This window comes from Palaemon carinicauda, chromosome 22 (genome assembly GCF_036898095.1).
Source record: "Palaemon carinicauda isolate YSFRI2023 chromosome 22, ASM3689809v2, whole genome shotgun sequence".
In the NCBI taxonomy this organism is placed as follows: Eukaryota; Metazoa; Arthropoda; class Malacostraca; order Decapoda; family Palaemonidae; genus Palaemon; species Palaemon carinicauda.
Window position 1 is genome coordinate 2,452,602 of NC_090746.1, and position 23,672 is coordinate 2,476,273.

The window sequence follows — 23,672 nt, forward strand, 5'->3', positions numbered from 1 at the left end:
ATGATGCCAGAGAATTAGCAGTCAGTCTTTCAATGCATAGCTAAACTCTTGTGTTCTCTCTTTGGTTTATCAGCGGCACCATACAGACTGACATGGTTCTTGGAAGATATTTTGATAATGATAACTACAGTGAACCCACTTGAAGAATCATCCAGATAGGCATTTTCACTTGAAAAATCATAGTGCCTCCTGTTAAACTTTTATTCCGTTTTAGAAACGCAAATTACATTTGCATTGCAACTAAGGGGATCATAGTTCATTGAATCATTCAGAGGAAGCTTAAGTCATTGTATTCAAGAATCACTGTAAATCAAATGATCTCTACAACCACTCAAGGTTAGGTTAAGTGATGTTCCAAATGAAAAGGTGTTCTGTGCTTCCCCTTTTCAGCATATTCCTCGGCTGAACTACATGTCGCTAGTGTGCTGTATTGGTATTTCTTATAACTAGGTAATTGTTAAAGATTGTTATAATGAATGTATACTAATATAATAATTTTTCCACCCCTTTGTCTCCTTGTATTTCCTGTCTTAGATGGCTTACCACACATTTCTTCCAATGCCTTTTGTTTTTAGTTTTTTTCCGTCATTTTTGTTTTCTTTTTTATTCATTATTAGCTATAAAAGGATCTTCTTACACTGTATTTTCCATACTGTGCTATTTCCTTGGCCTCACTTCTTTTTTCCGAGCTCTTGTTGTTATAATTGGTCTCTTCATTTTTGTTTTTCCTTCACTGTGAAATCTGCTCATGACAATCTATGTTGTCATCTCCTTTGCTATTATCAACAGGACCAGGTGAAAAGGCATATTCCAGATGGAAAATGTAGTATCTTTCCTGTCTGGATCATAGGGAGTACCTTCCACCAAGGAACTAATCTCCTAATCTAAAGACGAAAGATTCATATTTATTTAAGAACTAAGAAAATTTTTAAAAGTAATATGTTTTTTCCTAACTATGCAAACCAGATTCCTTTTAACGAATCTGTCTCGGCTGATTTCTGTCTTGAGACTGAATGTCAAAAGAGGCTTATCTTGGAAAGACAGTTAAAGGGGGTCGTCACTCCCTTGTCATTACCCAACTACCTTGTTTAGGATTCAGAGACTATTCCAGATTGGCCTGGACCAGGGAGGGGAAACCTTTTTACGGATAAAGGCCATCTTACAATTCCTCCTTACTCATGAAGGCGGCAGAGAATTTTTTGGGTTATTTTATCCTACAAGTAATTTATTGATAATCTAATGAAAGAGAGACAGGTTTATGAAAGTTTAAAGTATTGCATTTTCAGATATTCTAATTAAGTGCTGTAAGTACTTTTTATACAAGTAATCAGTTAATGAATGATATTGGAAACCAAATTTTCAACTATTTCATTCAAGTTTGTAAGTACAGTAGTTTTCAAACTAATAAGTAAATGAATAATATCAAAAGCATGCCATTTACAAATTACTTTACTTTAGTAAGTAGGTTCGTTGTATTCAAGTGATAAGTAAAGTGATAATCTTATAAACATCAAGTATATAACATTTTCAAATATTTTATGTAAGCAAGTAGGTACTTTTTATATAATCACATCTCATAAAAATGCAACATCTCTGTAAAAAAAATATCTGTTAAACCACAATGTTAGCTGTTTCCATTGATAAAGTCAATAAATTTCATTCTTAAGATGTTCAATAAATCTCTAGTTTTTAGCCATCACAGCTGGAACACCATCAGTGCCTACAATCATCATATATGGAATTGCAATTTAGTCCTTCTTTATGAAGTTGCTCTTTGAGATTGTTAAAATGTCTTTTCCCTGTCTCCTCCCCATTAAGGTTACTTAAGGCAAGCTGTTCTTCATAACGAATAAATTCATTGTTCCTGACAAATCTCTGGAACTGTTGATATATCCAAAACTAACACAGATCATAGTGAGGTGATGAAAAAATGGGAATTCTTCATCTATCTCACATAAAAACACTCTCTTATTTCCTTGTCAGCATTTAATTCAAATAAGAACTGCTTCTTTTCTCTGGGAGGGACATCACTGAACACACAACTTTCCTTTTGTCTGTTTGTGCATGTACATAGAACGATTTTAAACACAAAATATTCAATGTCAAAGCAGTCATATACAGTACTGCATATACATACAGTATATCAAAGGCCGCAGAAGGCCGCACTTAATGGTCCAGAAGGCTGCAGGTTCCCCATCCCTGGACTGGACAATGTGTTTAATGAAAGGACTCAGTTTTGTATTATTAAGAAAACTACAAATTGATTAAAATTGCTATACTGTATTTCATATACAGCATTTAAAAGACAAAATTATCTGAGTGCTCTCTTTCTTTCTAGTATAATGAAACAAGCTGAAGCTACATGGAAACTTAGACAAGAAGAACTTGCAAAGGATGCCAAATGGAAACAATTCACTGAAAAGAAATGCAAGAATTATGAAGCAGATATTAATAAACTAGAGGTATTTTGCACATTTTTTGTTTCTAGTTTACCAGCTCTACATAATTTGAATTAATTCATTCTCTATTTGAATCTTTATTAATATATATAGTTTTTTTTTTAAGAAATTTTATTTGTTTACAGTGGAAATGGAGTTTGTTTCAATAATGTGTAGGCTATACATACTTTTATATAGATGTATAGTCCGTTTTTCGATTCAATATAATATTTGTGTTCATATTAGAATTGTCAGAAAATCTATACATACCTTGTGAGTAATGTTCTCCCTTGCAGTTGTGAGAGGAAATAATGATGCTCAAGAATGTTTCCCATATTCAAATAATGGTATTTTTTTTTTAAATGATTGACTCCCTCATCTATTATTGAGCACTGCTGTTAAGTGTATAAAGGAAAAATACTTGAAGATAACCAGGAATTTGAGTTACCTAGTAGTGATAAATAAGATAACCAAGTAGTGAATGCTACCATGTAGTATACAGTGTTCTGTTTCCTGTAAATCTGTGTGGTAGAATTTTTGTCATGTTATGGTAGAATTTAGTTATCTTGTTAAAGTATAGTACAACCTCTTTATTCAGGGTAATTATGTCCCAAGGGGCCCCACACCCATGTGGTTGCAGAAATCCATGGATAATACTGTATATACAGTACGCAAGTAATAATCGACTCTGTGTAATGTTTGACCCCTATTTTTCACTCAAAATCTTGATTTTTTCCTATACTCCATGTGATATTCGAGCCTTGGTTTTGGAATGTACCTTAGTCCATAAGCCTACATAACCTAGCCAAAACCAAAATAGGCTATGATTCAAGCCAGTCAGAGCTTAAATGAAATTATTAATAAAAAGCTTAGAATACTCTACCTGCACAGTAATTTGATGCACACACCATATATATGCACACTTGAAAATCAATAAAAAGATTTATGAATATTAAATAGTGAGTAAACATCAGCATTTTATGTCGGTCATATTGTTTATGGTAAACAGCTGATTTGTTTATACAAGCAAACATTAGGGAATTCCCCCTGTTTACATAAAGATCCAATCACAGCACCACCAAGACAATCGATCGTTCGACTAACGATTATATTTTTTTGTATTTGTTGTTATTCTATATTTTGTTCCTAATTATTTATGGTATTAAAGGTTTGTAAATGGATTATAATTTCATATTTTATTTTCAATAATCTTTTCATGAAGCTTTGTTTTTTCTGTTGGGGGAGGGGGGATCTTAGTCAGCTGATGAAATATATGGTAAACAAACATGAGTAATGTGTGCTTTCGGGAGAATGCTTTCTCTTTTTTTCATTTTAGGCTACACTTCGTCTTGTTTTAAGTGATATTCATGCAAGACTTAACAAAATAATAAGGGATTCACTGATAAAAAGAAAAACAGCTATAATAACATTACAGCATACAGTGGAACCTCTACACACGAACGTATCTACATCCGAATTTTCCAACATCCGAAGTAAAATTCGAGCAAATTTTTGACTCTACACCCGAATTTTATTTCGACACGAAGTAAGCAATTTTCGTCGTACCGGTTGTATCCGAATTTTTCGACACGCGAAGTACAAATCGAACACGTTCCTGCTCTACACCCGAATTTTTTTTTCGACACCCGAAGTAAACAATACTCGTATGCGTAGTCGGTACTCATAGCGCCTGATGTGTTTTTTATTTTTCCGCCGATAGAAGGCAGCACTTCGACCTCGGAGGGACCCTCAATTAGCGTGGCTTGGGACATTCCTCTGTTCTCGTTGGCTTCGTGTGGTTGTGCCCTGTTCGTTCTGCTATTAACTGTGCTTTAATCGTGATTTTTTACGTTCATCCTTTTACTGTATTTTACGTAAATCATGGGTCCAAAAAGGCTTAGTTTCGCAAGTGGTAGTGGTAGTGGTGAGAAAAGGAATAAGGGAATGCTTTCTTTAGAAGTAAAGCAAGGAATTAATGAGAAGCATGAGCGTGGCGTCCGTATGAGTGAACTTGCAATAAGTTCGGCGCAAATAAAAGAGGTGTTAGGAAAATATCAAGGCGTGGTCGACTTCATCGACAAATACCATCCAAAGAAATTGCAGGTTTGTCGTGTAGTTGCGCAGTTTGATGATGTATCCCTAACTTATTTTCGAAACATTCTGAAAAGCTGTACCAAGCAACTTTCTATTGATAGATTCTTTAAAAAAAACTACGAAGCGAACTCGTGATGAAGAGGAAGGAAGTGGTTCAAAGAAAACAGCAAAGAGTGAAGAGAAAAAAATTCAATCAATTTTAAGTGTAGAGAGTGAAAGTGATTAGAATTAATCATCAAAAAGAAAAAAAAAATATAAAATATAAAAATAAAAAAGAAGAAAAGCTAAGTTATGTTAAAGTTCACTTAGTGTAAGTTAGAATAAGTTACGGTAGTATACGTTTATCGTAGTTAACCTCTCTACCTCCTCGCCGCCCGTCTGTCTCCTCTCTGCGTAGCAAGACCAACAACACCTGCGCTGGAGTTTCTAAGGTAAAGTGACGCTAAAAACCCGTTTCTTATTTATCATTTTTTGATAATTCTTCTTTTTTACATGTCTATTATCTAATTTAGTGTGCATTATTCTCATGGGAAATTATGTGTAGTAGTTTATTAAGAAGTTATCATAGGTTTTTGGACTCAACCACGGATTAATCCTATTTCAATGTATTCTTATGGGAAAATTCGTTTCTACATCCGAACATTTTCTACATCCGAAGTTGGTTCTGGAACGGATTAAATTCGTATGTAGAGGTACCACTGTATCTTTAATTTTACAAGAATTAACCTTTGGGATAACCGCTGTAACGTCTGCTGGTGGGAAAGTTTCAAATATCGTTCTGTTCATTGTGTTTTTTTATTTAGAAATGTGCTTAATGATATGAAATTGATTGTAAAGAAATAATCATGACATTAAAAGGAAAAAATGTTCCGATCTGTTATTTATTTACTGAAATGAAAGAAAAATATATCGCTAATGTTTTGATATGCATGGTAGGATGGTGTGTACATACATACTGTACTTACACACAATACAGTACTGTTCATTATGTTTTTGACTCAAAAATTTACTTATTGATATAAAATAGGAGAGCAAGATCTTATGGCAGTGCTGTAACTAGCATCAAGTTAGGAAGTTAACCAATGGAAGAGCAGGACGATGATGGTGAGTTTACTTAAGGTTTTGCGGCGCGCGAATTTCAAGATTACTTTTCAGCAGCCAGGCGAATCTCATTTGCTATCATCAGGGGTTTTCGTAAGATAAGGTGAAAAAATCCTCATCTCCTTTCGTAAACAGAAACTTATGTATTGAGAGGAATTACTTGGTATATGTACATACATATACCAAGGCACTTCCCCCAATTTTGGGGAGTAGCCGACATCAAACAAACGAAACAAAAAAGGGGTCCTCTCCTCTCTACGTTTCTCCCAGCCTGACAAGGGACTCAAACGAGTTTGGCTGGTACTGCTAGGGTGCCACAGCCCACCCTCCCCCATTATCCACCACAGATGAAGCTTCATAATGCTGAATCCCTTACTGCTGTTACCTCTGTGGTCATCCAAGGTGACCGGAGGAAGCAGCAGGGCCTACCGGAGCTGTGTCACAATTGCTCGCCGTTCATTCCGATTTCTAGCACGCTGTCAAGTCTGTCTCACATTTATCCTCCTATCACCCAGAGCTTTCTGCACTCCATCCATCCACCCAAACCTTGGCTTTCCTCTTGTACTTCTCCCATCAACTCTTGCATTCATCACTTTCTTTAGCAGACAATCATTTTCCATTCTCTCAACATGACCAAACCACCTCAACACATTCATATCTACTCTAGCTGCTAACTCATTTCTTACACCCGTTTTCACCCTCACTACTTTGTTCCTACACTCGGGCACACTATCTAATTTCTCTTCCTCCAGTTTTGTTAAGGTTTTCATAGTTTATTTAGGAAATATTTATTTTAATGTTATTGTCCTTGAAATATTCTATTTTTCCTTGTTTCCTTTCCTCACTGAGCTATTTTCCCAGTTGGAGCCCCTGGGCTTATAGCATCCTGCATTTTCAACTAGGGTTGTAGCTTAGCAAATAATAATAATACTGATAATAACCCTATCAACTCGAGAAACACCAGCCATACTCCTCAGACACTTCATCTCAAACACATTAAATTTCTGTCTCTCCGTCACTTTCATTCCCCACAACTCCGATCCATACATCACAGTTGGTACAATCACTTTCTCATACAGAACTCTCTTTACATTCATGCCCAACCCTCTATTCTTTACCACTCCCTTCACTGCCCCCAACACTTTGCATCCTTCATTCACTCACTGACGTACATCTGCTTCCATTCCACCATTTGCTGCAACAAGATACCCCAAGTACTTGAACTGATCCACCTCCTCAAGTAACTCCCCATTCAACAGGACATTCAGCCTCGCACCACCTTCCCTTCTCGTACATCTCATAACCTTACTCGTACCCACATTAACTCTCAACTTTCTCCTCTCACATACTCTTCCAAATTCTGTCATTAATGTGATATTTAATAATATGAAATGCATGATAAAAAATGTAGTATGAGACATCTGATATGAAAAGATTCCTCTCTCTGTCTCTCTTTCAAATAAAAATAAGATTTGAAGAATTTGATTATTATTACTCTATTATCATAATCTTGAATAACTTTCTTTTAGATAAAGTATGTTATTTCAGATTGAAAAATAATGAAGTTAGAATTTTATTATATTTCAGATAATCTGATAATTCTCTTTTGGTAATGAAGTTTTCGACTTCCTTATGATAAAGCTCTTAAATGTCTTAAACATTCTTTTTTCAATATTTAACTTAGCCGGTGATTATAATAGCTGCAGCTCTGCTGCTCGACAGAAAACTCTACGGAAAAAATCCGCCAGCGATCGCTACACAGGTAGGGGGTGTACTTCAACAGCGCCATCTGTCGTCCAGATACCCAGTACTCATTGTAAACAAAGAACTCAATTTTCTCTCTGTCGTGCTACCGGCAAGACCTACTAATTCGCTGTTGCTAACTGGATTTGTTTTCACAACTATTTGGTGAAGTACACTATTCTAGTTTTGAGCTTTCGCTGTGCAGGCTTTCTCTTCAATAAATCCTTGCATTCTTTTTTGATTACGGATTATTTGTTGATGACTTTGGATAGTTTTTGAATTCCCCTTTGACCAATTCAAAATGGCTGACCCTTCTCAAGTCCCAAAATTTAGGAGGTGTAATGCTAGGGACTGTTCAAGGCGTCTTCGAAGGCCTCTATCGACCCTCACACTGTTTGTTCCAATTGTCGGGATAAAACCTGTCAATTGGAAGATCGATGTGAGGAATGCGTTGGGCTTTCGGAATTCGATTTTATCGAATTCCTAAAGTATACACGTAGGCTAGAGAGAGATAGAGTAAGGAGAAGTTCCTCTCGTTCTGTTGAAATTTCCTCTCCTCATGCCCCACAACCTATTCCTTCCCCTGTAGTGGTTGCTCCTAATCCCCCTTCTGGCACTCAGGAACCTTCGATGGCTGATATGATGCGTGCCATCCAAGCTCTGGGTGAGAGAGTTGAGTCCCTGGCTAGTGACCGTAACCAGCTCATGGCGGACGTCAAGGAGCTGAAGTGTAAAAGTGCAGTGGGAAGTGTTCAAGTGAGTGATAGTGTTGTGGATAGTGTTGCGCTTGAGGGTTCGTCTGTTCGTGCCTGTCGTCCTCCTAGTCCGGGACCTCTTGCAAGCTCCCAAGTCCAGGGGAGAAGCAATGTCGTACGACCAATGGGTTCGAGAGGCTTTAATCAGCGAACAGACGTTCCCTCCGTGGTACCGGGCGCATCTTCCCAAGATCGCCCCTGCCGCACAAAGACGAGAGAGCCCATTTATTCCTCGTCTTCGGAAGGTGTTTCTCGAAAGAAACAATGGACCAAGGTCTCACGACCATTAAAACGCAAGTCGGTCCCTTCCGCGCAAGTCCAACGGCCCAGCTGTAGCCACTGGGTCAGTTCGGACTCGCTGCAGTCTTCCGATGACTGCTCACCTCCTAAGAGAGGCAAAGCGGTACCGCCTCAGACAGTTACACCGTCTGTCGCCGCACCTGCTCCTGCAGACCCTAAGTGGTCTTTGCTGCAGACCATGCAGTCCCAGTTAACGTCTCTGATGCAGGACTTGCGTGCGGAGAAGGTTGCTGCTGCACCAGCTAGTACAGCCTCTTGCCTACAACCAACCACACACTCGGTTGTGCGTCCTGTGGACGCTGAGGCGACCTTCTTGCGCACTCCAGTTGAGAGAGTTCCGCCACCCATGCGTTCCAGTGTGCCCTGCCAGCCGCATATTGACGTTCAGCGACGCACGGAGCCTTCCGTTGACGTTCGCGAGGTACAACAACCGTCAGAGTTGTTTTGTTTTGACGCGGTGCGTCAACCTCCGCAACCCAGTGTGGTTGCCACTGCTCACCCACATCAGGCTAGACAGTCTGGAGTAGACGCTGTGCGTCCCCGCGCTGCTATGGTTGTTGCCAGCTCACAGACTGGGCAACAGTTCCGTGACGTTGCGTCCGGCTCAGTCACGCATGCACCCGTGCGACCGGACTCAGCTAACCAGCCGTTACCTACTCCATTGCCGCTTCCTCCTCAATACTCGGATGATGGACTTTCGGATGATGATGGTGCTGCACACGTTGATGAACCACATTCGGATCTTGACGAGCCTAAGTCCACGCAACCCTCTTTGGACTTTAGGAAGGTTTTAGCTCTGTTCAAAGAGATGTTTCCGGACCAGTTTGTGTCTGTGGCTCCGCGCTCTCCTCCGTCAGAGTTTGTTTTAGGTATGCCGTCATCCTCGCCTGCCTTTACTAGACTCGTCCTCGCACGCTCGTCCAAGAGAGCTTTACGAGTGATAGGAGAATGGATGCAATCCAAAAAGAGTCTAGGGAAGACAGCCTTTACGTTTCCCCCTGCTAGACTCTCTTCTAGATCGAGCGTCTGGTATGCCACGGGAGAAGTTCTCGGCTTGGGAGTTCCTGCCTCTGCCCAGGGCGACTTCTCAAGTCTTGTAGACTCTCCCCGTCGGCTAGCCATGAGACGCTCAAAAATATGTTGGTCATCTTCGGACCTAGACCACCTTTTGAAAGGGATATTTAGAGCCTTCGAGGTCTTCAACTTTTTAGACTGGTGTCTGGGAGCTCTTAGCAGGAAGATCTCTCCGACAGAGGAGGAGACTTCCTTGCTCATCATGTCCTGCATGGACAAGGCCGTACGTGACGGGTCTAATGAGCTTGCAGCATCGTTCGTGTCCGGAGTCCTCAAGAAGCGTGAGAACCTTTGCTCTTTCCTGTCAGCTGGAGTTACACCTTGCCAAAGATCCGAACTTCTGTTTGCTCCTCTTTCTAAGTGCCTCTTTCCAGAGGACCTGATTAAGGAGATTGCTGCTTCTTTGATACAGAAGGATACTCATGATCTGGTTGCGTCCTCTGCTCGCAAAGCCACCCCTTTGCCTACCTTGTCAACTAGACCAAGGATGGACACTCCAGCGTCCCGATTTATTCCGCCCTTTCGTGGCAGAGCCTCCAGCAGAGGAGGTGCTCGTGCCGAAGGGAGACGTGGAAAGAAGAAAGGAACCAAGTCCTTTAAAGGCAGAGTCTGACTGCCAGCTTCTTCAGACAGCAGTGGGAGCCAGACTCAAGAACTTCTGGCAGACCTGGGAGAAGAGAGGCGCAGATGCACAATCTGTGAAGTTGCTCAGAGAGGGGTACAAGATCCCGTTTGTACGAAAACCCCCTCTAGCAACGTCTCCCTTCGATCTCTCTCCCAGGTACAGAGAGGAAGACAAGAGACGAGCATTGAAACAGGAAGTGTCTCTCTTACTAGAAAAGGGAGCGGTAGTCAAAGTCCTGGACCATCAAACCCCGGGCTTCTACAACCGTCTCTTCTTAGTGGCAAAGAAGACAGGAGGGTGGAGGCCGGTGCTAGACGTCAGTGCGCTGAATGTCTTTGTCACAAAGCAGACGTTCTCCATGGAGACCACAAAGTCCGTTCTAGCAGCGGTCAGAAGGGAAGACTGAATGGTCTCTTTAGACCTAAGGGACGCATACTTCCACGTCCCCATCCACCCAGACTCCCAACCTTTTCTGAGATTTGTTTACGAAAAGGTTGTCTACCAGTTTCAAGCCCTGTGCTTTGGCCTAAGCACAGCTCCTCTTGTGTTTACGAGGCTGATGAGGAATGTAGCCAAATTCCTTCATTTAGCGGACATCCGAGCCTCCCTCTATTTGGACGACTGGCTTCTAAGAGCTTCTTCGAGTCGTCGCTGTCTGAAGAATCTAAAGTGGACTCTAGATCTGACCAAGGAATTGGGTCTCCTTGTCAATTTGGAAAAGTCTCAAGTGGTCCCATCCCAAACTATTATGTATTTAGGGATGGAGATTCACAGTCTAGCTTTTCGGGCTTTTCCGTCGGCCCCCAGAACAAGCCAAGCCCAGTTATGCATCCAGAACATGCTGAAGAAGGAACGATGTTCAGTCAGGCAGTGGATGAGTCTGATAGGGACACTATCATCCCTGGAACAGTTCGTATCGTTAGGAAGACTACATCTCCGTCCTCTTCAATATCACCTTGCTGTTTACTGGAAAAAGGACAAGACACTAGAAGCGGTCTCGATCCCCATTTCCGAGAAGATGAAGTCTTGCCTGACTTGGTGGAAGGACAGTATCAGTCTCAGAGAGGGTCTGCCCCTGTCTGTTCAGACTCCCAACCACGTTCTCTTCTCGGACGCATCGGACACAGGCTGGGGCGCGACATTAGACGGTCGGGAATGCTCGGGAACTTGGAACTCGAGTCAAAGGACAATGCATATCAACTGCAAGGAGCTACTGGCAGTTCATCTGGCCTTGAAAAGCTTCAAGTCTCTCCTTCAAGGCAAAGTGGTGGAGGTGAACTCGGACAACACCACGGCTTTGGCGTACATCTCCAAGCAAGGAGGGACCCACTCTATGACGTTGTACGAGATCGCAAGGGACCTCCTCACCTGGTCAAAAGGTCAAAACATTTCGCTAGTAACGAGGTTCATCCAAGGCAACTTGAATGTCATGGCAGATTGCCTCAGTCGGAAGGGACAAATCATTCCAACAGAATGGACCCTACACAAAGATGTGTGCAAGAGACTTTGGGCCACATGGGGCCAGCCAACCATAGATCTCTTCGCAACCTCGATGACCAAGAGGCTCCCAATATATTGCTCACCAATCCCGGACCCAGCAACAGTTCATATAGATGCCTTTCTCCTAGATTGGTCACATCTAGACCTATATGCATTCCCCCCGTTCAAGATTGTCAACAAGGTACTGCAGAAGTTCGCCTCTCACGAAGGGACAAGGTTGACGTTAGTTGCTCCCCTCTGGCCCGCGAGAGAATGGTTCACCGAGGTACTTCGATGGCTAGTGGACGTTCCCAGAACTCTTCCTCTAAGGGTGGACCTTCTACGTCAGCCACACGTAAAGAAGGTACACCAAGGCCTCCACGCTCTTCGTCTGACTGCCTTCAGACTATCGAAAGACTCTCGAGAGCTAGAGGCTTTTCGAAGGAGGCAGCCAGGGCGATTGCTAGAGCAAGGAGGACATCCACCCTTAGAGTCTACCAATCGAAGTGGGAAGTCTTCCGAAACTGGTGCAAGTCAGTATCTGTATCCTCGACCAGTACCTCTGTAACTCAAATAGCTGACTTCCTTTTATACCTGAGGAAAGAACGATCTCTTTCAGCTCCCACTATCAAGGGTTACAGAAGCATGTTGGCATCAGTCTTCCGTCACAGAGGCTTAGATCTTTCCAACAATAAAGATCTACAGGACCTCCTTAAGTCTTTTGAGACCACGAAGGAGCGTCGTTTGGCTACACCTGGTTGGAATTTAGACGTGGTACTAAGATTCCTCATGTCAGAAAGGTTCGAGCCGCTACAATCAGCCTCCTTTAAAGATCTCACCTTGAAGACTCTTTTCCTGGTTTGCTTAGCCACAGCTAAAAGGGTCAGTGAGATTCACGCCTTCAGCAGGAACATCGGATTTTCATCTGAAACGGCTACATGTTCTCTACAACTTGGTTTTCTAGCCAAAAACGAGCTACCTTCTCGTCCTTGGCCGAAATCGTTCGATATTCCAAGCCTATCGAATATGGTTGGAAATGAACTAGAAAGAGTCTTATGCCCTGTGAGAGCTCTAAGTTCTATTTAAGACGAACTAAACCTTTACGAGGACAGTCAGAAGCTTTATGGTGTTCAGTTAAGAAACCATCTTTGCCTATGTCAAAGAATGCTTTATCCTATTTTATCAGACTGTTAATACGAGAAGCTCATTCACATCTGAGTGAGGAAGACCAAGCTTTGCTGAAGGTAAGGACACATGAAGTTAGAGCTGTCACAACTTCAGTGGCCTTTAAACAAAATAGATCTCTGCGAAGTATAATGGACGCAACCTATTGGAGAAGCAAGTCAGTGTTCGCGTCTTTTTATCTTAAGGATGTCCAGTCTCTTTACGAGAACTGCTACACTCTGGGACCATTCGTAGCAGCGAGTGCAGTAGTGGGTGAGGGCTCAACCACTACAATCCTCTAATTCCATAACCTTTTTAATCTTTCTCTTGAAATGTTTTTTATTGTTGTTTTTTGGGTTGTCCGGAAGGCTAAGAAGCCTTTCGCATCCTGGTTGATTTGGCGGGTGGTCAAATTCTTTTCTTGAGAAGCGCCTAGATTAGAGGTTTTGATGAGGTCCTGTGGTATGGGTTGCAACCCTTCATACTTCAGATCCTAGGGGTCGCTCAGCATCCTAAGAGGATCGCGAGGCTCCGTAAGGAAGACGTACTTAAAAAGGCAGAGTAATTGTTCAAGTCGACTTCCTTACCAGGTACCTATTTATTTTGTTTTGTTATTTTGATAACTTCTAAAATGAAATAAAAAATCCTTAGCTCATAATGATGTAAACATTTATTGCTGGTCTCTACCCACCCCCCTGGGTGTGAATCAGCTATTATAATCACCGGCTAAGTTAAATATTGAAAAATGTTATTTTGATAATAAAATAAATTTTTGAATATACTTACCCGGTGATTATAAATTAAAGGACCCTCCCTTCCTCCCCAATAGAGACGCAGTGGACCGAGGAGAAAATTGAGTTCTTTGTTTACAATGAGTGCTGGGTATCTGGACGACAGATGGCGCTGTTGAAGTACACCCCCTACCTGTGTAGCGATCGCTGGCGGATTTTTTCCGTAGAGTTTTCTGTCGAGCAGCAGAGCTGCAGCTATTATAATCACCGGGTAAGTATATTCAAAAATTTATTTTATTATCAAAATAACATTTTTCATATTTGTAAGAGATCTAAAGCAGAATATAGCAGTCTTTAAAATCGGTGCCCAGGCTGAAGCACAAAGGATATACACTTACACAAGCTGATCTCATACATGACATACAGTATAAGTCTCTCTCTCTCTCTCTCTCTCTCTCTCTCTCTCTCTCTCTCTCTCTCTCTCTAAGAAAAGTAGAAAGGTTATTTAAGATATAATTGTTCATGTTTTATCATAAGTTTGATTGGTTTCTTTTATTAAGTTAATTGTGATTCTATATTGAGAAATAATAGTTAAATTGATGTAAAACATTTTTTTCTGATACCTCTGTTTTTTGATAGGGTAAAATTATGCACATAATTTTAGAAGAAAGCCCTTGAAATATATATCTTAAAAGAGTAACATTAAATATGCTCAACTCTGTCCACCCTTTTTTCAGTTTAGTAAGAAATCTAGAAGATAATTTTCCTTGGCTTTAAAACCAGAAGTCTGACAGGTGGGGAGGGGACTTACCTTTGACTTTAGACACCTTTAGACGTAGATAGGTTGTCCTCTGGACAGTAATTTTGGTCACTGGAGGTCTGTTTCTTTCTTTTTCTTTTTGGCCAACTTTCTTGTAGCCATGTATAAGTGAATTTCTGTGTATAAGGGGGATTTTCCATGTATAATTTTCTAATTTGGTACCAAGAATAACGAATTCCACAATTTCTGAATCCATTTAAAAGGTGTTCTGATTATATAGTGATATGTGTAATAGAGACCAATGTGTTTTATATATACTTTATTACTCTATCATTATATCACTATATACATGTATCATAATCACTAATATTTCCTAATCTTATTTCCACTTAATAAAATTTTACAAGAAATAAGCTTTCTCAACGGCCTTTTATCTTGCGGACTTTGAATGTATGTTTGTTGTTAAGTATGTCTGTATCATTGCGCATTCTCTATGGCTTTCTTTGCCTCTTCCCTGTTCTTATTGCTCTTCCATATTTACTAGTGCTTTTCAGTCTTCTTTCAAATCTAAAGACTATTCTACAGTTCACCCTTCATATCTGTGGATTCACTTATACAGAGGTGATTGATATTTCCATTATAGATTATTTTCGACTAAATAAAATCTCAAAAAATGTACTTCTAATGAAGAAGAGGTTACTATGCATCCTCTCACAGATAAAGGAATTCTTCCTCCATGTCCTTCCATACCTTGAGACTTTATTTAAAAAAGAAGGGGAAATTATTCTCTAAATCTTTTACGTGATTTTTTTTTAAATTGTAAGTAATATCATTATTTTATATTTTTAGGAGTTCTCTTTATAACAAATATTCTTTTTAACCTAGAATCACATAAATTTGTTTTGGAAATTATGATAGACTTAGAATATTTAAATTACATAAATTTCAGCCAGAAAAAAATTTATATGTATATATGGAGAGAGAGAGAGAGAGAGAGAGAGTGTTTGTTATTTCAAGGTATCTTGTCTTGGACTTTTTCAATGTCTCTGGTCTTGGACTTGCAGGGCTTATATCGTAAAACAAGATCTTATAATTACAAATAGGAAAAATCAACTTTAATCGAATATGTCTTATTTGCCACAATATTAGATCTCCATACAGTGAAAGTAGTTCTACCTATAACATTAAAGCTTTCAAAATTGTGTTGAACCCTGCAGATAAATTTGCCTGTATTCATTCTTGCCTTCATAAATTCTGCTGTGCCCCATTCATTTTTTGTTCCTACCCATATACAAACCTTTTGTCCTTTAAGCAGGGAAATGATTTCAACACAAGCTATAATGGCCTTTGAATTTTCTAATGGGGTAGTTAGCGACTGGTCGTATACATAGGTGAGAAGCTCCACCCCACCACCTGTAGGGAGAGCCTTACTTTGAATTTCAGCCCCAACAAGGAGACGTATTGATGTGCCCATATCCAAACTTTTTAATTCTCTCTTCCTTGGAGTAAGTGAATGCTGACTGTTGATTGTTGCAATGGGTGTGAAGCAAGAGATTTGAATTTGGTTGGGAAAGGAGAGACGTTGAAACCGGTTAGTAAACTGTCTTTAGATCCACTCTTCTTGTAGGGAACATGATTGCTCACAATTATCCCCTTGTGCTGAGTGTAGGTTGTGGCTTCCTGTGAAGTGGCAGGTGTACGGCCTGAAAGGAGGAAGAGAGCTAAACCTTTTCTGGGGTCTGTTTTGGCAGTTCCCAAGAAAACGCCAAAGAAGTTTTTTGCTTCTCCCCTCTCCTCAATGAGCACTGCTGCTGCACGTATACCAATGACTCGGTTCCAGGGGATTATGCGTCAGGAGCAAGGAGCCCTCGGATCTGCATCGGCAGACTTTTCATGTTCTGGTGGTATTTGATGTTTTGTGATGTTCACCACACCCTGTCGGGAGTTAGAGGCTCTTCACCTGTATCTGTGTAGACCTCTGATGACGAGTTTGACCTAAGAAAAGCTTGGGCCTCCGTAGGTTTTTCAGGTAGTCCCTCCATAATTTTGTTGTGGGAGCTAGTAGCTAAGACTACCTGTAACTCAGTATCCCCAGTGCCAGTGTCTCCTGTAATGACACCAGTGATGAAAGGCATGGTTGTGCTTCCATATCAGTGACCCCAGTTTTATCCCCTGTGGTGCCACACATAAGCCCATAAGGATAATTATGGTTCGTAAGGTAACACCTGTGCCAGCGGAAAAGCTCCAGCACCTGTAGGTGTCACGCCTGATATTGAACGTATGTTGGTCATGGAGCCAAAAGTGCTTTTTGCCCCTGTATAGATATCTAATATTATGCCGTATATTATTTACATTACGTACAGTTATGAACATTACATTTGCTTTATTATTATTTCGTAGAAGAATGATATTTATTTCCATTTATCTTTTCCCATTACATATACTGTAAAACCACTTTTTCATTATGCATCGTGGCAACAATGTAATTATATGTGTCAACACTGCTTTTCTTTCCGCCATGTGCATATAGTAGTCAGTCATTGTTCAGTGGTCACTGTATCGACAAGCATGGACCTGCTTCCCGCTGCTTGTCACATTTATGTCCGTTTATCTTCATTATACAAGATTTTAAAGAACCTACTAGTTTAAATTGTCACCCTCCATTACATTTATCACATGGATGTATGTGGCAGTATCACACACATGGCGCAGTGAGTAACCGGACGTTATGGATTCCAAGACGACGACCGCCATTGCTGTTTACTTCTCGTCTCGCACATTGGATCCCTTACAGTGACTCAAGATTTTAACTACAGTGTCTCTTAAGAACGATACAGTGTTTGTGCAGTGCAGGGTTAGAGTGTCAGTGTGTTACAGTGCTGTGTTGCATTATGTTAGTGTCCTTGCCAACATTTTTTTTTAGGACATTTGAACTCTGGCGCCATTTTCTCTGCAGCCCCACCACACGTCCTCCCTCTTTCATGCATCGATGGTGACTGAGGCCCGAGGCTCTTGCCCAGAGGCACGCTCACTCACCCCACCCGCCTCCCCTCTGATCGCAACACACAGTCACACACTCGCTCATCTCACCCAACTGCCGCTTATTTCACAAGCTCACTGACAAACATTGTAATTTTTAACTCTCAAAAGTGATTTCTTTCGCTCACATACAGCGATTTGGATATTTTTCTGGATCTCTACAGATTTCAAGCTTTCTTACGACACCAAACTCAATATGGCTGAGCAAGAGGAACAGCTAATTAATTTAATGGATCAGACAGAGGATCAGTCAGAGGATCAGGCAGAGGATCAAACGGAGGGTCTGACGACGGACGAAGTACCTTTGCACCTCCCCACTGCGGATGAAGATACCAGCACTCTCCCTCCTCCCCTGACTCCCAATAGGTCAGGAGACCACAATAATGATATACTTCATCTCATCCATTTTCTACAGACTTCCAGCCTGCAAGAACAAGACCGGCAACGACAAGAGGAGCAGACCTTCAGACTACAGATGGAACAATCAAGACAGGAAGACAACCAGTGGTTCATGTCCCTTTTCTCCTTGCTATCAGGACAGATTGCGGCATCGCAACCCCAGCAACCTAACCCCATAATTGCACCTCCTGTTACACCTGTTCCCCCAACCCCTGACTTCTCAGTGCAAACACCTATGACTTCTAGCAAGCCTACAGTCCATCCTCCACCTCTCTTGCAACAAGATGCAACGTATCAAGTGTTTCGCCAATGGAGACTGCGTTTTGAGGATTATGCAGCATTAGTTGGACTTGATAGATTACATCAAACTTCCCAGCTGATTCACCTGAGAACCTGCATCTCCCTGGACGTCCAGCGCCTGCTTACGCATACACTGGGCATCCCTCCCAACACATCACTTTCCCTTACAGAGGTGTTGGATACACTGCAGAAGCACTTTCGTAGCCTTAGAAATGAAGCCTTACGACGCAGGGAATTGTTGTCCTGTAAACAAGCTGTCGGAGAATCATTTGCAGACTACTACGCACGCCTCAAGGATCTCGCTGATGAAGTGGACTTATGCACTGGCAACCCCACCTCTTGCACTGAACGGCAATTGCAGATGGTAATTTTGATGGGTGTGAGAGACGAAGAGTTGATACAACGCCTTATCCCCCTCCAACCCTCATCTACCCTCGCAGAGTTTGTGAAATGCTGCCGCTCCTACGAATCTACATGTGCAACTGCATCAGCCATTGCATCTTCCCCTAGCCAAGTCAACGCAGTATCTACGTACAAGAAGAACCGGCGTCTACAGAAGAGGACTTCTCATCGATCTCCTGATCAACGCTCTCACCAGTCTCATAACAGTGACCCTTGTCAATATTGCTCTCGCAAACACGATTCTGGACAATGCCCAGCCACTGGTGCATCGTGCAATAATTGTGGACGAACAGGTCATTGGCCCTGCACTCAGAAATGCCCTGCTAAGGAAGCTCAGTGCAATAACTGCAAGAAACAGGGACATTTTGAGAAGATGTGCATGTCTACCAAGAAAAGTCAGACTGGATATACAGCTTCACCTCCTACTACTAAGTCAAACACCAGCTGCCGTTTCGTGGGTGATAACTCGGGTAGTGAGTCCCCCACACCAGTCACTGTCTCTCTGTCATTTGGCGATATATCATCATATATCCAGCTCATCCCCGTTACAGGAGCAGACATCACAGTGATTGGCACCATACATTTGGATGCACTCGGCATACCTCGGGCAAGCCTTGAACCTCCACCCATGACAGACGTTGTGACAGCAGATGGATCCCCCATGACACCGGCTGTAGGATACTTCCAGGCAAAACTTCGTCTTGGCAACAAGTCTTGCTCAGCAACCATACATGTTCATGAGGATATCCAGACTTCCCTCCTCTCTCGTGAACATTGCCGAGCCCTTGCCATAGTGTCACCGGACTTCCCGAAGCTTGTCCTCAAGGTAACACATGTCAACAGATGCTCTCAGTTTCCTGCCTCCGCCATGACGTCACCTGCAGCTATTAAGGACTATTTTCTTCGGCACATCAGCGACGTCCTCATATCCAAGAAGGATCTACAAACCCAGCCACTAAAGAAAATGGCAGGCCCTCCAATGAGGATTCACCTGAAACCTGGCGCTACACCCTTCGCTGTCCATACGCCTAGGCCCATTCCATTCGCTCTCAGAGATCAAGTGAAAGAAGAACTTGACTCCTTGGTGCAACAAGGAATCATCAGACCAGCAGGCGACGAACCCTCTGAATGGTGCCATCCCATGGTCTTGGTACCCAAGGACAAAGGTGTGCGCATCACTGTGGATCACACCCATCTAAATTCCCAAGTAGCCCGCCCTACACACCCATCACCAACGCCCCACGATGCTGTCCGCAATATCTCTCCTACTGCGAAGTACTTCACCACAGCGGATGCCCTGCATGGCTATTGGCAAATGGAGTTGGCAGAAGAGGACCGCCACCTGACTACATTTATAACTCCGTACGGAAGATTCCAGCACTGTCGTGGGCCAATGGGATTTTCAGCAACAGGTGATGCATACTGCCTCCGTGGAGATATGGCACTACAAGGTGTTCCCAACTGTGTGAAAGTTGTAGATGATATCCTCCTTTCCGACGAGGATCTCCCTTCCCACCTACAACACGTGCACCAGATGCTGACCAGATGCCGTCAATATGGCATAACCCTCAACAAGGACAAGTTCACTGTAACCGCCCCTAAAGTTAACTTTTGCGGTTATGTCTTATCATCCGATGGTATTGCAGCAGACCCTGACAAGGTATCAGCTATACGGGACTTTCCTACACCATCTAACGTGACAGATGTTAGGTCGTTTATGGGTCTTGTCAATCAACTTGCCGACTTCACTCCAGACATCGCAGCAGCAGCACAGCCCCTACGCCCACTTATGAGCCCCAAACGCTCATTTGTCTGGACGCCTGACCATGAGCGAGCATTTAAGAAAGTCAAGACAGCTCTGACTTCACCTCCTGTCCTAGCACCCTTCAATCCTGCATTGCCTGTAGTTCTACAAACAGATGCCTCACGCCTATATGGTCTCGGTTATGCCCTACTTCAAGATAACGGCCGAGGTCAGATGCGTCTCGTCCAGTGTGGCTCTCGTTTCCTTACGGATACTGAGACTCGTTACGCCACCATAGAGCTGGAGCTACTTGCAGTCTCTTGGGCTATAGCTAAGTGCCGCTTCTACTTGTCCGGACTTCAGCATTTCACCTTAATGACTGATCATCGTCCCTTGATACCTATTCTCAATCACTACACTCTGGATGCTATTGAGAGTCCACGCCTTCAACGTATCAAGATGAAAGTGGCCCCCTACATCTTCACTGCAGTATGGCGCGCAGGGAAACAACTTTGCATACCAGACGCCTTGTCTCGCTCCCCAACCAGTCGCCCCACACCTGAAGATGAAGAAGAATGCACTACTTCGACTGCACATGTCAGGCGTATCGTTGCCAGCACCGCCACTTCTACTGACGACCAGGCAACAGGACCCATCATCGAAGAGGATAAGTCTCTACAAGAAATCCGCATGGTCGCATCTCAGGAGCAAGATTACAGTCGTCTCGTTCACTACGTATCCAATGGCTTTCCCACCAACCGCTATGATCTCCACGCTTCCGCCCTCCCGTATTGGAAGCTGCGGGACAACCTTTACGCGGATGGAGAGTTGGTATTGTACGGACCCCGGATCGTCATCCCTGCAGCCCTCCGTCGACGCACCTTGGATCGACTCCACGACAGCCACCGAGGGATTGAAGCTACTCGACTTCGTGCAATGCAGACAGTATTCTGGCCAGGCATCAATGCAGATATTAAGAGTAAAGTAGAAAGCTGTGAGGCCTGCCAACAGCTTCTCCCTAGTCAGCAACAGGAACCTTACATGTGTGACGACCATCCATCCCGGCCCTTTGAAAGCGTGTCGGCTGACTTCTTCCACGTAGCAGGGAAATCCTTCCTTGTTATTGCAGATAGACTTTCAGGCTGGCCTGTGGTTGTTCCTTGTGGACGTGACACAACTACAGCCAGAGTTACAAGAATGTTCTGTGTTTTCTTCCGCGAGGTTGGTGTTCCACTCCGCTTACGATCTGATGGAGGACCCCCATTTTCCAGCCACGACTTCAAGCAATTTGCTTACCGCTGGGGAGTTCATCACATCATCACATCTCCTCATTACCCTCAGTCTAATGGACACGCAGAAGCTGCCGTGAAAGCTGTGAAACACCTTATCCTCAAGACTGCCCCATCTGGGAACATAGATTGTGAAGCCTTTGATAGAGGACTGATGGAGCTTCGGAATACACCGAACCCTGCTGGACGCTCCCCTGCGCAGATTCTCTATGGCCATCCTCTCCGCACTTGTGTTCCAGCCCACCCCAGATCATTCAAAGAGGAGTGGCAAACCAAGACCGAAGATTACAACTGCCGCACTGCTGCCCAAACCGACCAGGCTGTGTGCCTTTACAACTCTCATGCCCGCCATCTACCCAAGCTCACCATCGGCCAACGAGTGAGGATACAGGATGCAACGACACTTCGATGGGACAAGATTGGTACTGTGATGGGCCGCGGAATGGCCAGAAGGTGTGAAGTACGCCTTCCAAGTGGTCGTGTATGGTTTCGAAACCGACGACATTTACGCCCAGTGGCTAATATAAGTGATGACACCTCTCCCCAAGACCCTGTGTCCCCTTGTTCTGGCCAGGGAAGAGAGCCATCATCCGAACCCTCCAATGCCCCTCATCATTCACCTCGACTAGCTCAGAGAAATTACCGTTCCGCTCGAGACACTGCTACGAGCGTAAAGGGGGAGGGAGGTGTATAGATATCTAATATTATGCCGTATATTATTTACATTACGTACAGTTATGAACATTACATTTGCTTTATTATTATTTCGTAGAAGAATGATATTTATTTCCATTTATCTTTTCCCATTACATATACTGTAAGACCACTTTTTCATTATGCATCGTGGCAACAATGTAATTATATGTGTCAACACTGCTTTTCTTTCCGCCATGTGCATATAGTAGTCAGTCATTGTTCAGTGGTCACTGTATCGACAAGCATGGACCTGCTTCCCGCTGCTTGTCACATTTATGTCCGTTTATCTTCATTATACAAGATTTTAAAGAACCTACTAGTTTAAATTGTCACCCTCCATTACATTTATCACATGGATGTATGTGGCAGTATCACACACAGCCCCGTAGCTTGGGCTTACCCCGTCACTCCTGTGTTAACCATCCTGACCTTTGACCCAGAAGGTCTGGGGCCCATAACCCCTGCTCCCGGTGCCAGTGACCCCACTTGTTGCTTGCCCATGTGAGTGTACCTTCCCTTTTCTACATGACTGTGCTCCCCAGTGTTGTAGTTCCTATTGGAGCAACTTGTGTGATTCCTCCCATCTGTACCGTCGTCATCGTTGGTTGCTGTGACCTCGGCTCGACTTCTCTGCTAGCAGAGTCTAGGGTTAGAGTTAGGGAGAGGAGAAAAATGTGCACTTCTTCTTCTTCTTCTTCTTCTTCTTCTTCTTCTTCTTCTTCTTCTTCTTCTTCTTCTTCTTCTTCTTCTTCTTCTTCTTCTTCTTCTTCTCCAGAGGGATATAATGATCCAGGCTACCATCACAATCTTCTGCCTCACAAATTCTAAGTTCCTAAAAGAATGACTAGAAATGGGGGAGTGCGAGGGTTTCGTAGCTGAAGGGTCCAAAGTAAATAAAGAATTTCAGGCTCTATGAGAGGATCTCTAATTTGGGATGTATCATTTATCATCAGAACCTTACTGAATGGTGCACTTGAACTATCACTTGAGGAATCAGGTTAGGGTTTGAAACAGGCCAGATTATGTCTGAAATATTACTCTGAATTTAGAACTTAATGGCCTTCTGAGCTTCCAGAAGTGAATGACTTTAAACTCACAATAAGCTTATGGATATCAAAACTAAACTGGAGTAGCATTATCATCATCATTCCTGTTAAAATCAGCTAGCCAACCTTTTTCATTTTTCCAATGAACTAAAGGTATGATTTCATTCAAGCTAAAAGTTAATCTGTTTATGAAGCATACTTCCTTGATAGAAACAATGAAGCCCATGTAATGCTCTCAAGATTCTATATTTTTCCCTGTTGGAGCCCTTGGTCTTATAGCATCTTGCTTTTCCAATTAAAGTTATAGCTTAGCTTCTAATAATAATGATAAATCACCTCCGACATGAGACACGAAGAGAATGCTGATCATGATCACCCAAAAACAATTTCTATGCTCTACAGTGATTGCTAACAAATCCGGAGGAGAACTCTTAAAACCACTTAAGTATAAAACAAAATCTTGGCATCTGAAGCCATGTAACACACATCTTAC

General features: G+C 42.6%; 1 protein-coding gene across 1 annotated transcript in view; it reads left to right on the forward strand.

Annotated features, from left to right (window-relative positions):
• The window catches only part of LOC137616275 (HAUS augmin-like complex subunit 1), a 192,126-nt gene that overhangs the window by 148,886 nt on the left and 19,568 nt on the right, over positions 1 to 23,672 (forward strand). Inside the window, exon 7 of the mRNA XM_068345901.1 lies at positions 2,339 to 2,462. Within this exon, the coding sequence (XP_068202002.1) occupies positions 2,339 to 2,462 (124 nt within the window). The remainder of the gene's footprint in view (positions 1 to 2,338; positions 2,463 to 23,672) is intronic.